Source organism: Leopardus geoffroyi, chromosome C1 (genome assembly GCF_018350155.1).
Source record: "Leopardus geoffroyi isolate Oge1 chromosome C1, O.geoffroyi_Oge1_pat1.0, whole genome shotgun sequence".
Taxonomy (NCBI): domain Eukaryota; kingdom Metazoa; phylum Chordata; class Mammalia; order Carnivora; family Felidae; genus Leopardus; species Leopardus geoffroyi.
In genome coordinates this window covers 56,416,354-56,435,064 of record NC_059328.1, presented here as the reverse complement: position 1 = coordinate 56,435,064, position 18,711 = coordinate 56,416,354, and the positions used below count along the sequence as shown (strand labels likewise).

Sequence of the window (18,711 nt, the reverse complement as noted above, 5' to 3'; positions counted from 1 at the left end):
ATTTCCTTAATTGAAAGCGTCAAGAAAATACAAGCCAGGTCAGAGAGTTTTTGATTGGGGAAGGAACGCTGGCATAAATAACCCCAGATTATATGTCTGCTGGAGGCTGGGAGGAGGCTGGTCTGTGCGGCCTCCTTCTGAGGTTACCCAAACAAGCCCTGGTGACTGGCGGCTCTCCTATGGAATGTGGGAGTGCATGTGAGCATTTTGAAATTTCTTTAATTTCTTCCCAGGGCAAAGGCCCAGGAAAACCAAGGTTTCTCAGGGAACCTAAAAGCTTCTGACAACCATAACATAATTCTTTATTTCCTCTTAATGTAACTTGCCCTCCCCTTTCTCCCCTTTATTTCCCGGTAACTGGTCAACCCAACCATCCTAAACCAGGGTGGAAGGGGAACTAGTATTTTTAAGTACTTGTGTACCAAATGGTCCTGTCAACAGCCTAGGGAAGTAGGTCCCATGATTTCTATTTTGCATGTGCAAACTGAGACTCATTCAAGGTCACTCATCCAGAAAGACGTAAAGATGGAATTCCAAAACAGATCTCTTTGGCCCACAGGCTCTACTATCTTGACTGGAAAATGCCCATTTCAAAAAGTCTAAATGAGAAGCATCCTGATCACTTCCTCAATGAATCTTCATCTCTTATTGCTTCACCCCACCGGGATCCATTCTTAATGTTAAACAGCTGCCCTAGATATTCTGCGGTGCTCAGATTCTTCTGTTTGTCTCCCCAACCATTTCTTGCTTTATGCAAAGGACTTGCTCTCCTCTCTGGCTTTCTTCTTGTCTTGGAAAACTGATTGGCAAATGCTTTTCTTATGCAGGACAGGGCAGGGCAGTTTAACTGAGAAGGTAACATGATTCCTAAGGATATGATTGGTCAGTGCTTCCCAATATGGAAAGGCATAGATCTTTCCACCTGCAGTAATACTCTGCAGTCTGAGTCTGCACCTACAGAACCATGGAGTGCAGATTTCCTCATGTCAGAGCACCACCCCCGTAACAGGATGAAAATAGTAAATGTGAAGAACCACAGTGCCTTTCCACACCTCCTTTCCCAGTATTCCAAATGAATTTTCCACCCAACTAAAATGTGTCTCCAAAGCCATTTGAGAAATGTGAAGCTTGGACAGCCCACAGAATAGCAAAGCTGCTGGTTTGGTATAGGTGTGGAAAACCATGGGTTTCAAATCTACAAATGTCCTATATTGATACCTTACCACTTTTCCCCATGGAACAGGTATAACCAGTGTCCTTGTTTTATAGGGATCGTTCTCCAGGTGCCAGGGGTAGCCTTGGCCTTCCTGCCATTCTCCCAGGGAGTTCAAATTGGATTCTTCACTTTCATTATCTCTGGGGGTGTTGGGGGAAGGGGGGCAGTATTGCCCACGCAGTATCCCGGGAGTCATGAAACCGGTGTTTTATTACATGCAACATAGTCATTAAAGCTGAACTTTATTTCTGAGTCCATTGGAGGCAGAAGAGAAAATGATTCAGGGGGCTGACTTCACAGCTTTGCTGGGTTTCTCTGGCCAGTGCTTTCCTGTTTCTGAGTTCTGTGTTCCAGGTTTGGATAGGGTTTCATAGTGGGAAGTTTGATGTTCCTGAGACCTGGTAATGATGTTGAATTAAAGGTAGGTATTAGATTTTCAGTTCCCTAATAAAATGATAAAAACAGTAGCTAATCCTTCATGCTTTCTGCAGTGTTCTAAGTATTTTTTTTCCCACGTGGTGACTAACTTAATGGTCACAAAATCCTAAGAGACAAGTCCTGTTCCAGCCGGGTTAGAAGCCTGAGCATATGTGCCAGGGGGTGATATCACAAAGTCCAGTAAGGGAAGGTCAGAGGGTCACTTGAACCTGCCATTCTCCCTGTGGTTTCTGTTTTTTAAGTACACTATGAAAGACAGCCAAAAGGTATAGGACTGCAGTTCATGAAACTCTAGAAGCTTGATTCTGATGTATCTAGAAGTGGGGCTTTTGGAGTCTTGACTTCTCTAGCTCAGGAATGATGACACCTGTCTCAGATAGCACAGGAAGTAAGTGATTGTGAGGATGAGGTGAAACATGTGATACAGTTTGTGAACAGTAATAGAAAGTTTTAGAAAGAACTTCACTTGATGGTGGAACAGAAAGAAAAGAATGGTGGTGTGAAGGCAGTATGAAAAGTGTCACCTCCACAGTATCACCCAGATCACCTGATATTTCATTAGCTGAACTGCACAGAGAGTTTCATTTTGTTGTAGCTTAGTTTTTGTTTTTAGTGAATTAATTGCAGACATTTAAAAATGGAGAGATGTTTAACAATTTGCATTTCTGCTTTGTCTTGAAAAAAGCAGAAGGTCTGGTGAGACCGACCTGTACTGCTTCATGATGGCTGTGGTCTGGAGCTACAAGCGGCCGCCTCCAAAAGACGGGCTTAGTGCCACATCCAGACCCACCCTGTCCCTGATCTCCCATGTGGTTAGGGGCAGACTACAACATGAACTTAGCTGGCCCCAGGCTTCCAGCTCCATCATGTCACGTCACATCACGTTCTTAAGGCATGTCACACTTCCCCAGTCAGGTTTCTGAAATGGCGCTGTGTAGCTCAGATGAGAGAATTCCAGACACGCTGCAAGCCATGTTCATGGCCTCCAAAGCACTACATATTTCTCTCCCGTAGAAAGCTGCAAAGGCTGTTTGGTTAGAGTTGAGTAGCCCGTGTTACCGCAGTGTGCTTGATTCAGGTGTCAAGTTTCATTTTGTTTGTTTTTAAAGTAAGCTCTACGCTCAACTTGGGGCTTGAACTCTGGACCCTGAGATCAAGAGTTACACCGTCTGCCAACTGAGCCAGCCATGTGCCCCCTGTTAGGTTTCTTTTGAAGTCTGCTGTTTTCTACCAACAAAGGTAGTTGAGGGTAGTGGGGTTTCGGGGTGACCCAGACCCAGGTTTAAGTCCCAACTCTGTCATTTACTAGCCATGTATTCTTGGGAAATTTCTAACCTCTTACGCACAGGATGGATGCCAGGCGTCAAGGAGAGGGTGTCTGCTTAGAGCCTGTGTTTTTGCTGAAGACTTACTTATTCATCTTTTGTGACTAGTTTGATGGGCTACTTTTAATACCAAGTAGTCAGTCTTCTCTAAGCAATGTAAAAAAAAAGATAATTGTGTTTTAAGGCAATTTGAAAATGGTTGTCTCCCTCCCATTACCAACAACAGTATGATTTCAGGCAAATTACTTAATACCTGAGGACCTCAGCTAATTCACTAATCAAAAGGAAATATCTGTGCCCCACTTCATAGAGTTTGTTGGGAACATTAAATGATACCATTTAAATGAAAGCACGGAAGTCATATGGGCTTAAATACAGAGTAATCAGACATGAAAGCAGTGTTTAAAATTTGTTTGCTTTTAACAGCGTACTTTAAAACAGTTTTTCCTCTAGGGATTCCCAACAGATGGGAATAACTCTTAAAGCTGGGAGAAGGCCAGGAGGTGAGTCTGTCTGGCCTTCCCTCTCCCTGAGGCACCTGTTCTGATGAAGCTCACCCCTAACATTTGGGCCCAAGGCAAGAGTGCCTAAGAAAGCATAGCTGTCATATGTCTAAATACCTAAAAGTGATCAATCAGGCCAACAAATTGTTAAGCCAAGTTAAGTTCTACTATCTGATTATAACATTTGCCTTCATAATGCACTGGAAAGCCAGGTTTGAATTTCGGATTCTTCCACTTGGAATTCTGTGCCAAAATGGGACTGACCAAGGAGTTGTGGGCCCCTAAATGCCTCTTCTTTCCACCCCTGGCTCCATCCCCTACAGAAAAGGAGCTTTGAGTGTTATGTGTATGGACACCCCAACCTCCTTGCTCCATCTCTGACTGTATCCTACAAAGAGTAGCCTTTGACCACTCCTGAGCCCAGGGGGTGCACAAGTGGTTGTATAGTTCCCCTTAGGAGGCCAGATCTGGGGAAGACCCCCCCACCAAGGCCATGGAGATAGGCTCAGAGCTATCAGGGTAGGGTATTCTGGGGTCCTGAGTTCTTGGAGCATATTCTAATTTTTTTTAACTTTTTAAATTTATTATTGAGAGACAGAGACAGAGCATGAGCATGAGAGGGGCAGAGAGAGGGAGAGACATAGAATCTGAAGCAGGCTCCAGGCTCTGAGCCATCAGCACAAAGCCCAATGCGGGGCTCGAACCCATGGAGCACAAGATCATGACCTGAGCTGAAGTCGGCTGTTTAACCGACTGAGCCACCCAGGAGCCCCAAGCATATTCTAAAAGTAGGGGTAAGGGGTTTAGGCCCTCGGTGGGCATGTCCCTTTCACTTGAGGGTTTCTCTTCCTGTGAGAAAGGGAATAGTTAGAAAGAGGGCCAGACAGTAGGGCCCTTTAAAATTTGGATCCCGAACTAAGAGCCCTTCCTGCCAATATCTAAGGCCAGTGCTACTCTGAACCCTGGGGCCCCAAGAAGCCCAGTATGTGGACTGATATCTTCTTTTACAGCTTTTCACATTTATACTCTTGAGTCCTGTGGTTCTGGTTCTGGAAGTGTTCTTTCAACACAACATAGCTGAAAGTCCCAATTGCTAATGCCAGTTTTAGAAATGAAAAGGATGTAGGGGCGCCTGGGTGGCCCAGCTGGCTAAGCGCCGACTCTTGATTTCAGCTCAGGTCATGATCTCACAGTTCGTGGGTTCAAGCCCCGCATCAGGCTCTGCATTGTCAGTGTGGAGCCTGCTTAGGATTCTGTCTCCCTCCCTCTCTGCCCCTCCTCCACTTGCTCGTGCTCTTTTTCAAAGTAAATAAATAAACTTTAGGAAAAAAAAAAAAAGAAATGAAAAGGGTGAAAAAGCTTGGTGTCTAATATGAGAGCTCTGGCCAGTTCATTCTGTTGACCACTGAGGCTGTCAAGCAAGGAGCAGCTGTGGCCAGCTTGAGCCCCAACCAAGAGGACATACAAATTCTGTAAGCATTTTTTCTGTCAAGCTGGGTATCGCAGTTTCTTATGTAGAGACTTGTACTTCCCTGTTTTCAGCCCTGAGTCTCTGCACTGCCGGGTGTCTCCAAGTCCAGAGTTTCTCCTCAAACTGTGCAGAGACAGGCAGATATAGAAGCCCTGGAGATCCAATGATTTTGTGTACAAACTTTGAGCCAGTTACCCTGTTGTCGGCACCATGCCTCACCTGTCTTCTGCAACACTGGTGTTTTCAAATTTTGAGTTCCTTGGGGGTCTACTGGACATGATGGCTCACTTTCCCACAGTAGCCCTTCTGTTGCAGTTTAGGCTGTGCCCCTCTCTCTGGCTGTCAGGAAGCCCTATTTCATGTATCTTTCATTTTTTAAAAAGTTGCTGCAATCCCTGATCTGCTCGTATCATTACCACTTTTTCCCCTTGTGATTTAATATCCTTTGAATTCCTTTACTGTTTGTTCTGTGGCATTTCAGGAGGGAGAGGAGGAAAATAGGAATGGCCAATTCACCATGTTTGAGGATTTAAATTGTACTAAGAAAGTAGCAGGGCACTGGTGTTCATTGAGGGTTTCATCTACATCCAGATGGCCTCAGATCCCTCCTTTCTTGCATTCTTTCTTTCTCTTTCTGGATTTCAGAGAACTTGGGGTTCACATTGTCAGATTGGCTTCAGGTCACACTGGGCCAGTGGATGGAAAGCCCTAATTTTCCAAACAGCAGTTATCATCTGTTTCTAGAGCCTAGAATTGAACCCCATCTCATAACACCAGTGAAAGCTGGTTCTCCAATCATTTTGGAAATGTGATCTGTGTGGGGTTTTTTCCCCAATTAAGACTCTCCTGTTCTTGAACTTGCTCGGCACAGTTTAAGACAGACATAACGGATAGATGCAATTTTTATTCATCTCGTCTCCTTAGTGAGTTCTGTGGTGAGTTAAACCCATTTATGGTTCTTACTGATATGGAAGTACATGTGAATATTCATTTGCACAATGATGTGCTTATTATTATATTCTTATCTGTGCATATATAAGTCTTTAATTTTGGAAAAACCCTTCATCTTTTACGTTAACTCTCCCCTCCATTTGCAGAAGGGGTTTTGAGTTTTTGAGAAATAAAAGATCCCATTTTTGAGAACTTCTTTGGGAGTAATTTTAAGAAAGACGCCTTGAGACTAGAGTGTGTTACAAAGGCAGCACAGAGCGTACTCAAATCATGTCTCTGAACGGTGGTTATTTTTATCAGATAGGAGAGAAAACACAGGCAGATGAAGTATGGGTTTCAGGTACCTAAGGCACTTCTGTGGAAGAAGGACCTCACGTTCCATGTAACTCCTCTGGGCAGGCCTAGGACCTGTGTTGCAAGTCTCAGGAAGATAAGTGCTGATCACGAGTCACAATCTGACCACTTGAGCTGCTTCGGAGAGAGTTAGACCCCTGTCTCTGGAGGAGTTTACATGAAAGCTGTTTGACTCTTTGGCAGAGAGGTTAAGGAAGGGACCGAGCATCCAACTTCAACATTCACCCTATGACTTTTAAGTTTCAGATTTGGAGACTTGGATCTGGAGTTTGAGAGAAATGAATATATATTGTTTTGTCTTCGTTTCCATGGCAGAGCCTATGAGAATTTTTGAACTGTTTCCAAAATACCTTCCCAGATGCCATTTCTGAGTTGTGCATCCTTTCTCTTGCAGGAGAAAATGCAGAAGTTTCCATGGATGTTTCCCTGGCTTACCGTGATGATATGTTTGCTGAATGGACTGAAATGGCCCACGAGAGAGTGCCCCGGAAACTCAAATGTACCTTCACATCCCCCAAGGTAGGATGCCTTGGTGTCTAAGTTGATAGGGTTTTTATTTGGGTTCCAGGTATGTGGGAAGATTTACTTTACAGCTCACAGGTATGTTCCTTAGTATGAATGACCCACAAAGGTTAGTCGTCATCCTTTGTCTTAGTAGAGAAAAGGGCAATGTGGTGATTGTATGTCCCTGTTCAGGAAGAAGGAACAGAAGAAAGAATGTCTGTTTGAAGTGATGTGGTTGTTTCTCTGAAATCGCTCCATACAAATAAACCCTTGGTTCTTAAGCACTGAGAGTGTCTGAAGAATGTTGCTAAGTTATTTTGAGGTGTGAGAATCTGTTCATATTGGATCAATGCTTGTGTCTGCTTCTCTGATTCTTAGGCATTCCTTTGTTGCCAGAGTTAATGTGCAGGTACAAAGACTAAAAATCCCAGTGAATACCACATACAAAAAGAGGCCCTGAGGGAGGAAATCTAATTTCATTTGAGACCTGGGTCTTCTAAACCATTTTTAAGGCTCTCCCTTCTCTGGTTCATCCAGGAGGACTCTTTCAACCGTCCACAGGAGGGAGGTTACTCTCCTGCACTGAAAATAAGGAGACATTTTGTTTTGGGCAAAGGCCTTTAATTTTATGATTCCTCATAAATGAAAATGCAAAGATTGACTCAGTGACCCTCAAAGGATAGTAGGATTTGATGGTATAAGGACCAGGTCACAGTTAGCCAGGGGCCCTTTTCATTGCCAAGTGCTGTCCTCACACACACCTTCCCAGGTTCTGACTCCCCTGCCCGTACTGACTAAAGTTTCTGTGAAGATGAAATGGAGCCATGGTTATTGTCACTCATGGTTACATTCCTTAAGGGTATTGACATGGAGCACCATCAGCTAGGTGACCTCTGATGTCCCTCCAGGTACAGAAATTGTCTCATTTTTTCTGCGTGAAGTGCATGAGAGACCCAACAGCACTGAAACACATTCTTGATTACGTCATCTGGCATCTTCGGATCAGTTGCTTTTAAAGGACTTGGGCAGCTTTGTAATACCTGCTTCATCGATCAGTTTAGTACTTCTTCTCTCCTAGCATTGGCCTTTCCTAGCCTCACTTTTGGCTATCGCTGCAAAGATGGGATGTCCTGTGGAATGAATGGTAGGAATGGTAGGTTGAAGCTGCTGGGTATCATGCCCCAGCTGTCCACCCTACACTGAAGAGGAGTAAGATGGGGAAGGGCAGGTTCATAGTATTACCATTTAGTTAAAAGTGTGGATTTGGAACAAAACACACTTGGCTTCAGTTCCAGGCTGTATCACTTACTGACTGCATGGCCTTAGGCAAACGTACTTAATCTGTCCAAGCTTAATTTTTTCATCTGCAAAGTGGGATAATAATAGCTGCTTTGGGTTTCTTTATAAGGATTAAATGAGATGGTGGACACAAGAAGGGTGACCTTATTATTTCATATCCTCTCTGGGATATGTTTGGGAATGAAAGAGGAGGTTTCACCAGGTGGGCCACCAGGACTGTTGTGGGCAACCCACACACCCTATATATAGGGGAACCTGGTATTTATGAACTCTCCCTTCCCCAGGTTCCCTAACCAGAACTACAGAAAGTGTGGTCTGAGGACCAGCAACACCAGTGTGACCTCGGAGCTTGTAGGAAATGCAGATTCCCAGGCCTGGTTCACACCCAAAACCTAGTAAGTCCACATCTCAGGGTATAGGACCAAGGAATCTGTGTTTTAACAGGATTTCAACTCCTGCAGTTTCATGAAGTTTAAATGTCACTGCCCTAGACCCTCTGCTGTCTGCCAAATGTAGTACCATCCCCTAAAAAAATCATCTGGAATTGTTTGGGGTAGGTACTTGGGGGTAATCTGTAGGTGAAAATGAATGGTAGAGAGAAACCTGAGGTAGCAGGAGAGAGGAATATCTGACATTTTCAAATCTTTATATGCAGTGGGAAAAATTAATTAAAACCTTTCTGTCACTGCAAGTTGATTGCATCTTTCAGAGGTGAGACTGGTTGGATATCTAAGCTCAAGTATATGAAGCTTTGGGGTATGGAATTTCATCCTCAGAAAAGGGAAAAGTCATTTCTTGCCTCACTTACACACTTGGAGGGCGCTGAGAAGCAGAGTGAGGAGGAGGTCATTAAGAAGCCTGGAACTGCTTCTTAATGATGGCTGCTTAATTATCTTTAGGATGTGTTGATCCCTTTCAAGAAAGATATTAAACCTTGAAAAGTGTGAAGGAAATGAATCATCAAATCTCTGCTTTTTGATTGCAGTGAAATTTAGTCTTGAGTCTGAAGATTAAATGAGAAATTGCTTTAAAGCTTTTTAGTCCCTGGTGGATTGTGAGTTGGGAAAAAAAAAAAAAGTCAAGTTGCCACCTGCTGTAATTTGTCCTAATTAGCCAGTCTCATGCTGGAGTTGGGGGAGGACTAAGGGGGATGGGGAAAGGAAGGGGGGGAGTGCCTTTCTTCCTAAATGCCCTAAATACTGGCAGAGGCAGAACCTTGGTGCATAAGGATAAGTTCCCAACAGGAGACAGTGAATTTGTCTCGGAGACAGGTAGGCCAGGCCAAGATCCCAGAATCTGATGTGCCTAATTTGTTGAAGGTAAATTTGTCTCATGAAGTGGTAGTGTTACCCTCTCTATAAGGACGAGGAAGTGGAGGACACTGAGAGAACCGTGAATGGGGAATTGGAAGGAACCCTGGAGATCTTGTTTTACTTAGGAGGAAAGTGAGGCTGAATGAGGCAGATGACCTTCTCAAGGAATCCAGCAGGGGGCCAGATCAGGGCTAGAATAGAAGTCTCCTGACGTGACGTTCAGTGCCTTCCCTACCACAGACACATGCCTCAGTACATGTCTGGGGCAACATCACTGTTTTCTCCCTGCTGTACTTGAGGGTCCTCTTCCCCATCAGAGTTAGAGGCTGGATTTGGAAGACCTATGTCCCCCAACCCAGTACTGCTACTACTTTGGGACCTTGGGCGAGAAATACAATCAAGTCAGTGGCAATAGACTAAGTAAGTTTTGTTCCCTTCCCTCTCAAAACCTCAATTTCTAGAAATAAAACAAGACCCTGAAGGAAAGCACATAAGAAAATTCTTTCTTGCTGTTAACATAGAGGATAATTAACTTCTTCAGTGTGGATTAATCTGAGGCCAAATTTGAGCAGGGTAGTTCCTGCAGAGCCCCAATACTTGCCCTGATTTATAAGTGTAAAGGAAAGGAGTAGAGAGAAGGAATCTACATAAGAAGAATCATCCAGTCTGCAACTGAAGTTTGGAAAAGAAGCAAAAAGCTTTCGACAGAAGAATTATTTTAAATCTCATAAGCCAAGTCTAGTCAACTGATAGTTCTGAAAGAGTCCTTCAAACCTTAGTGGATGAAAAACTATTATGATTGATTTGTAATGTCTGCTATGAGTGAGGAAGGGAAGAGTGGAAGCATAAAAGCCAGATATTAGCCTGCTGTACCTCTACTTTTGTCTCTGTCTCTATACAAAATTCTGTTTATTGCACTCTAAGCTCTGTCCAATAAAGAATTCTCCAAGATCACCAAAGGGTGAGAGACTCTTCATACACCCGTCGGATTGTGGATTACTTGTTATCTTCCTTCTGGTTTCTCCATTGGACTTTTTACTCTAAAGATGTACAAAAAAATTATGTTGGTCCTGAGAATATAGGCTTAGGAACAACGAATTAGGTCTTCCCTATCACTTGGTTAAGAGGTGTACAGCAGGAAAATACTGAAGCTGGCATATAAACCCTACATCGATGGCAGACACTCATCTCTTTTATCAGGGAAAAGTCCCTAGCTACTAAAGCTGATACCTCTACATGCCCATATTTACTCCTCTACCCTGACCCCTTAGCAGGGCCACATAGCCAGGAGTCCTGGTGAGGTAGAGCAGAATTTAGTTTTCAAAAGCAACCTATACCCCTACTCTTTAATGTCTCACAACCATGCTTTCTGAGCCATAGCTCTTCAATCATTGGCAGGAAGTCCAAGAGGCTTTTCTAGAAATTGGGCTAAATTTGGCTTAATTAAAATTTCTGCTCCCTTCTGCCATCTAACCTCTTGGGCAGTTAGGAAGCTTCAGAGGCAGAAAATTCCAAGTTGGCACCTCTGACAACCTAATCCCATTATTACCTTTTATCCCTTCTATCTTCCCCAAATTCTAAGTGTTCCTTGACTTGCTTCTTTTTCTATCAAATCAATAAAAGGAAGATATTTTCACCTTCTTGTGGCTTCAGGCAAAAGCCGTGAAAATAATTACTCTTGGCATCCAAGAGTGTGATGAACATTTCAGAAGTCGACTGTTCCATACAGCCAACAGTCATGGAATAGTAGTGGTCTCCCATGATGTGCTGCAAATAAAAAGCCCTTATAGGCCTGGTAGCCCAGGTTATTCTGATGTGAAGCTTAATGCGGACTGAAGAACTGAGAAAGTGTTTGTTAAGAGAGGAGATTTCTGTTTTTTATCTAAAATTTTCTGGTTCCACTTCAAATGTGGCTGGGTCTTTTTGGGAGGGGGGTGGAGGGAGCAGCCATTGGATACCATGCCTCCAGTGTGCCCTATTATCTGTAGCTCTGAGGTATACCTTTAAGCATTAGCTTTTCAGCATTGGTGATATGAGGCGAAGGTAAGGCAATTTAGACATAGTCTGTTGGAAATAGTGATTCTGTCTCAAACTCTCTGCTCTTCTTCCAGACCCCAGAGTATGAGGGTCGTTACTATGAATGTGATGTCCTTCCTTTTATGGAAATCGGGTCTGTAGCTCATAAGTACTACCTTCTGAACATCCGGCTGCCTGTGAATGAGAAGAAGAAAATCAATGTTGGAATTGGGGAAATAAAGGATATTCAGTTGGTGGTAAGTGAATCTACTGGGTCCAGGCAGCATGTGACATTAGAACACCAGCTCAGAACGGTGGTTTGTGAGCATGTGTGTTGGAAAGTAACTCCATCTCACCCTTGGAATCTCCGTGTGCCCATTGCGTCACCTGAGAAATAGAAATGATGGCTGAGATTTAAATTGACATGAGAGATTACAGAAATGGAAAGTAATGCAGTTATTGTACCCATTTAAGATTTTATTATAATGGTCATGATTGTGTAATAATACCAAGATGAAAGTAATTTTTCTTCACATGTCTCACCTTGCAAGGACAAATGTTTCTTTTTTTTTTTTTTTTAAGTTTATTTATTTATTTTGAGAGGGAGAGCAGTGGAGGGGCAGAGAGGGAGAAAGAGAATCCCAAACAGGCTCCGCGCTGTCAGCACAGCACCCTATGTGGGGCTCAAACTCACAAACTGTGAGATCATGACCTGAGCCTAAACCAAAAGTCAGATGCTTAACCAGCTGAGCCACCCAGGCACCCCCCTCCTCTTTCTTTTCTTTTTTCTTTTTTTTTTTTTTCTTTTTTAAGTTTATTTCAAGCACAAATGTTAAAGGTAGCAATGGTGTTTTTTACGTTCTTTCCATTTTATTTGTTTAACAGGCAAAAAAAAAAAAAAAAATAGAACATGGACCAAGAGTCTTTTTTATCTAAAAAAGTCACATAAGAAATGCACATTTATTGTAGAAAATTAGGAAGCAAAAGCAAACACAAAAAATAACATAAAAATTGCCCGTAATATCTAGAGAAATAATCACTGTTGAGGTTTTGATATATATCCCTACAGACTTTTTCTATACAGATAGAAAGATACATGCATATAGTTTTTCCAAACAAAAAAAAATCATACTCAGCTGACTTCTTTGTTCCTTGCTTTTTTTTGTTTAATAGTATATTGTGAATATAATATAAATATACTTTGCAATACTGTGTAGCATTCCACTGTATAGATTTACCTTAACACATTTTACTGTCCCAACATTTTGGGAGCTATCTTAAAATAGCTCCAATTTTTCAATAAAAAAGTCTCACAGAAAAATCTTTAATCATGCTCTTAGTGATTCCCTTTGTATACAGTGGGTCCATTTTTTTTTTTTTTTTTTTTTTTTGCCTTTTATTTAGATTTCTTACAGTGCCTGAGGAGGGGGCAGGGGAAGGGTGAAGAGGGTACATGCTATGAATATTAAAGCTCTTGATCTTGAAAGTTCAGCAGAAAAGATCTCTTTTCACTTCTCCCCAAAATGCGTTTTCTGGTAGAAAATAACACTAAGATATAGTCACCTTCAAAATTATGATTGGTCTTTGTCTAGGGAATCCATCAAAATGGAGGCTTCACCAAGGTGTGGTTTGCAATGAAGACCTTCCTTACGCCCAGCATCTTCATCATTATGGTGTGGTATTGGAGGAGGATCACTATGATGTCCCGACCCCCAGTGCTTCTAGAAAAGTAAGAACTGATTTCAGAGCACTCTTAAAGAACACTGGCATTCTAGATCTGCCTGCCATGGTCCTGGTTTTGCTGGGGTTTAGTTCAAGTGGTCATTGTGGTACTTAGGCAGGTGATTAGACCAGCAATCATCCTGGACTCTTTTTACTCCTTCAGCTTTCACATGCAACTTATTATTAAATCCTGAGGATTAAACCTCTCTCACATTTCTGTTTCTCTATTCTGTCTTTGCTCTTCATTCCCGTGGTCTGAGTCAGATACTTCTCTCTGTCACTGTGGACAAACTGCCTTGCTCCTAAGCCCAACCCTCTCACCTCCATAAAGATGATATGCTCATAGATATATCCCCTTTCTGTCCCACATTACTGACTTTTCCTTTCTGCTGGATTATTCCCATTAACATACAAACACACTATACCATTTCACATTCTTAGACAAAACTCTTGATTTTCCTATTTCCCCCTGAAGCCACCACACCGTCTTCTTACTCCTCTTCATATCAAAACTCCTCAAAAATTTTGTCCGTATATCTCCTCCACCTGTTCTTTCTTGGGCCCATTCCACCCCTCAGTAAAACTGCTCTTGACAGGATCTCCAGTGACCTTCACATTCTAAATCCAATGGTCACTTCTCAGTTCTCACTTGACTCATCACCAGTATTCGATGTAATTGGTGATTTCCTTTTTCTTCACAGAGGCTTCTTCACCCTTCTCATGGTTATTCTCCTCCTTTGCTGATCATCACTGTCTCCAGTGCTGTTTCCAACCATCTTTTCAACCTCTTAAACTTGGGAGCCAGTGCTCAGTCTTTGGGCCTCTTCTCTTTATTAGCTATGCCTGTTCCCAGAGTGATGTCGTCTAGTCTTGTGGTCTTAAAAATCACCTACACTCTGATGACTCTTAATTTATATCCTCAACTTCAGCCTCTCTCAGCCCTCAACCCAAATATTCCAGCTGTTTATTTAACATCTTCACTTGCAGAAAAATGTAACACATGCAAAGAACAGCATTTTATTTCCTCTGCTTCAGACTTGCCCCTCTCTTAGGCATCCCCACTGAAGGAAATGGCAGCGCCATCCTCTCAGCTGCTCAGGTTAGAGAAGTAGGAGTCATCCTTTACTTCTTTTTTTCACACCCCTCGTCCAACCCAGCTGGAAATCTCACCGTATCCATTGCTACCACCATAGTCTAACTCACTTTCACTTCTCATTTCTCACCTGGATGACTAGAAATAGCCTCTCAATTGCTCTTCTTGCTTCCACTCTTGTCCTTCCTATAGTCTATTCTCATAGCAGCCAGTGTTCACTTTCAAGTATAAATCAGATCTTGTCACTCCTCTGCTCAAAGCTCTCTGTTGGCTTTTCATTTCAAATCCTCTGATTTCATCTCCGATCCTCTCTACCATTCACCATCCCCCTTGATGATGCTTAGACATGCCTGGTATGCTCTTACCCCATGGCCTTTGCACTGCTGTTCTCTTCGTCTGAAATGCTCTTTCCTAGATATCTCTGTAGCCCAATTCCTCATTTTCTTCAGGCCCTGTCATAATGTCTCTTATCTTAGAGACTTTTTCCTCTCCACCTTATGTAAAGTAGTATTCCTTCTTTCTTCATTTTCTTACCTTGATTTATTTTTCTTCATTATATTCTATATTTATTTGTTATCTTTCCTCCCAGACCCATCCTCTCACCCCTGCTGAATGCAAGCATCGTTAGAGCAGGATCTTTGCCTACGTTGTTTACTACTGTATCCCCAGCATCTCGAATAGTGACTGGCACATAGTAGGAACTCAATAAATATGAATGTGTTGAATGAATGAATGGTATCATTCCACTGTTTAACCTTCTTATTGGATCCTCAGTCCTTTTAAGATAAATTTCAAGTTCTCTGATGGGGTAGGCAAGTTTCTTCATGAACTCAGCTTTTTTTTTTTTTTTACTTATTTAGTGTCATGTCCTGTCATTTCCTGGTATGTGCTACATGCAGATCCCCAAATGCTTCAGGCTGTTCCAGGCTTCTGTGCCTCCATCCAGGCTTTTCCCTTTGCTTGAAATGTCCTTCCACCTCCCCAATCTTGACTCCCAGCTCTTCTCAGTTTCTGTCTCTGTCAAAGTTAGAAGTCCGTGTGGCAGCCTGTGCACACTTCTGTCATATCACTTGTCACACTTTATTTGGCTCAGCCACTACATATATCTCCTTGAGTAGAAGAGGGCTACTCTATTAGGTATCTCTAGTCCTAACAAAATGCCTGGTATGTCATCCGTGCTTAATTAACCCTTGTATTTCATAGGTATGAATGGAAGTATGAATGAATCAGTGACAAAACGCATGAACTTGATAGAGCAGTGGCAATTAATAGTACAATAGGGAAAAAACAAAATAAAAACTAAACACACAGCTAAAAGAAGTATTTCATGTTGTTTGGAGTGATTTATTATTGAAACAATCATGCTTGTTCCTAGTTGCTGAGGATATCATAATAATGATGATAATGAGTGTTCTTAATGATCAGGTTAATGATTACCTGAATAGGTAAGCGGGGATAATTATGTTCAAAGAGGTCTGCTTAAGAAGGCAAAGGCGGGGGAAAACGTTGTAGGAAGCTCTTAATCTGATTTGGTACCAAAATAAAGTTCAGGGCATTAAGGAGGTTAGGTTCAATTACATAGAAAATGTTAATGTAACACTCCTTCATTCTGCAGTGGTGCTAACAAAATAAGACATTTTGCATCTCTGTAGAAATGAGAGCTAAGAAACTGATCATGTGGCTTCAGTCCTAATATGTAACATCTCATTTCCCAAAACTGGGTTGTTTTTTTGAAAATCTGCCTCCCAGATGAATAAAGTGGTTTTCCTGATATTCTCTCATGATCAGAGTTATCTTTGCCCTTGGGATTTCCATGACTTTTATCAACATCCCGGTGGAGTGGTTTTCCATTGGATTTGACTGGACCTGGATGCTGCTGTTTGGTGACATCCGACAGGGCATCTTCTATGCGATGCTTCTCTCCTTCTGGATCATCTTCTGTGGCGAGCACATGATGGTAAGAGCCTCCTGACTAAGGAAGCGACTAGAAGGAAGGGTGTGGAGTCAGACCGTTGGTTCTCAGATTCCTACTCTACCACTTACGAACTAGCCAGGTGGCCTTAGGCAAGTGATTTAATCACTCAGAATTTCAGGTTTCTTGTCTGTAAGATGGAGTTTAAAGGCCTAAAGCATAGAGTTTTGTGAGATTTAAATGAGATGATGTATTTTTTACAGAAAGTAAACACACAAATGTCAACAATTACCACCATTTCCTCTGCTTTGGCTTCAGCTCTTCTTGTCCCCAGGACCAAGGTAACCCCCAGTGAATGTGGGCCTGGCTCTTTCCCACTGGCAACTTGTCCAGGTGGCCTAGTAACCCTTATTACCTCCCTGGTCTCAGTTTGCACAGACATCAAATCATATTTCAGGCGGGACTGAAGGTACCATGGATAAAAATAAGAATGGTGCAGTCATCACGTTGTGGCTAAGGTGATGTGCCAGCTGGAGCTTGGTCCTCCTGTCAGGCACAATCAGCTTCGTAGTAGCGGACTGTTTTTAAATCCCATAATGGTTTGATCATTGCTTCTGAAGACTTGCAGCCCTTGTAGGAGAGCAGTGAGAGGAGAGAGAGGTGTTAGCTTACGGCTGGGGTAGCCATAAGGGCCCCTCCAGCAGTGATGCACTGAGAATGAGCCCTCACAGCAGGGACAGGATACAGGAGACTCAGGTAGAGCAGCGCAGCCCGCCATGGTGGAGTGCCCAGAGTGAGTTGTGTGCAGGGTTCCCACCTGGGCTCCAGCCTGGCTGCTACAATTTGTCTTCTGCCTTTCCCTGTTTTCTCACTTTATATTCCTTCATTCTCTGTCTCTTGGTATCTTTCCGTATCTCTCAAGAGGAACCACTCTTGATTTTAATGAAGACGGGGAGAATATATGTCTATTATCCTAACCATGAGAGATATTGATATATCTCTTGACATATTTTAATGCCTTAGAGTTTTTATTTTATCCTCTGGGCACCACCCACCTGATCAAACACAAGTGTTTAGTCACATAGGAGTTCAACTCTGAATGAGTCCTTTTACAGACCATAGATCTTCCACTGCTGAGGATACAAGACCTTTCTTTGGGTTCCCATAGCATCCTGTTCCTATTGCCGTGAGGGCCCCTATGGGTGGGCTGATAACAATGAGCTCCTTTGGAACAAAGATTTTGGTCTTACTCATTCTCCTCTGCCTAGAGCCTAGCGTGATGCTTGATATACAACAGGGGTTTGAATGACTGACTTAACTATAGAAGTGCTTTGCTTTCCCCTGTCTCATTTCTCAATTTGGTTTTCCTCAGGATCAGCATGAGCGGAATCACATAGCAGGGTATTGGAAGCAAGTTGGACCAATTGCTGTTGGCTCTTTCTGCCTCTTCATATTTGATATGTGTGAGAGGTGAGCAGGTGCCTGTGGGGTCCTGGGCTAACATGTGCATCCCTATGTCCACTCCAGCTCCTTTAGAGGTATTCAAAGAGGGGAAGGGTGGCCGGGAGCCTATGGGGTGAAAGCACTGGACATGGTCACATCCTCAGATAAAGATTGGGATTAAATCAAAGACAAAGCCCTTTATACATGGAAGATATTTGTGCTGGCCCTATCCTTCAGACTCTGTTTCTCTTTAAGTCTGCCAACCTTTCTTAGTCTAAATACAGCTCCCACCCCTCTGGCTGTGAGAAACTAAGAATGTGTAAAAAGAAAGTTCCCCTTTGCCTCTGAATTAATTGTGTCTTTCCATATCGTTTTTCTTTGTAGAGGGGTACAACTCACGAATCCCTTCTACAGTATCTGGACTACAGATGTTGGAACAGAGCTGGCTGTATCCTTCCTTGCTGGGTTCAGGGTTTCATTTCTTGTCATAGCCACCTGGTCCCTCAAGATGATTTTCTAAGTCCTGCTAATGTTCTCCATGTGTGCTCGGCCAGAGCTTTGATCCTCAGACCAATGATAACGGTGCAATTAAGGCAAATAAGAAGAAGAATGAATGCTTGCTTTTAAGCCCTGTGAGAGGAGGCAAAATGAAGAAGTTGCAGTGCGTCCTCACAGCAGATGGATCAGAGTTGCTAGTCTTACCACAGCCTGTCTAAATGATCTATACGCTTGTTTACTGCAGACTCCGGCATGGCTAGCTTTTCCCTGCAGCCACAGAGGCTCATATCTGGGCCCCTGTGGGAGAGCCCGTTTCCAAAGTCATCTGTGTGCGCGACTTCTCACAGTGACCTTGGTGTGCCAGCGTACGTGCTGCTGCCATTCCTTTCTGAGACCGCATGGAGATAAGGCTAAGGTGATTAGTTCCAGGGGAGTTGCCGACGCTTCTGGTTGGTTGGTGTAAACTCTGTCTGAGTCATCTTCATGAAGCAGAAGTGACGGTCTTAGCTTATCCCCTTTAGGATGCTGGATTTAAATATTTTATCTTCCTGAATAATATGTCAAGAGCTTTGGGAGAAAAAGACTTTCCTCTGGAGTGGGGAGAAAGGCTGGAATTGTATTATTTCCTGATGGATAATATCTTGTCACGTGCT

The 18,711-nt window shown here is 42.9% G+C and overlaps 1 protein-coding gene across 4 annotated transcripts in view; it reads left to right on the top strand.

The window, feature by feature from the left end:
- WLS (Wnt ligand secretion mediator) overlaps positions 1–18,711 on the top strand; it is a 101,670-nt gene that overhangs the window by 62,208 nt on the left and 20,751 nt on the right. For 2 of the 4 annotated variants that reach the window (XR_006712360.1, XM_045477799.1), the window contains exons 3-9: positions 6,653–6,777; positions 11,486–11,647; positions 12,983–13,119; positions 15,994–16,162; positions 16,381–16,458; positions 17,490–17,587; positions 17,945–18,008. Coding sequence is in view for 2 of the 4 variants with exons in the window: in XM_045477799.1 (XP_045333755.1) it covers positions 6,653–6,777; positions 11,486–11,647; positions 12,983–13,119; positions 15,994–16,162; positions 16,381–16,458; positions 17,490–17,587; positions 17,945–18,008 (833 nt within the window). In the remaining 2 variants the exon portion in view is untranslated. The remainder of the gene's footprint in view (positions 1–6,652; positions 6,778–11,485; positions 11,648–12,982; positions 13,120–15,993; positions 16,163–16,380; positions 16,459–17,489; positions 17,588–17,944; positions 18,009–18,711) is intronic. The other 2 variants (XR_006712361.1, XM_045477800.1) reach the window with 1 other exon arrangement.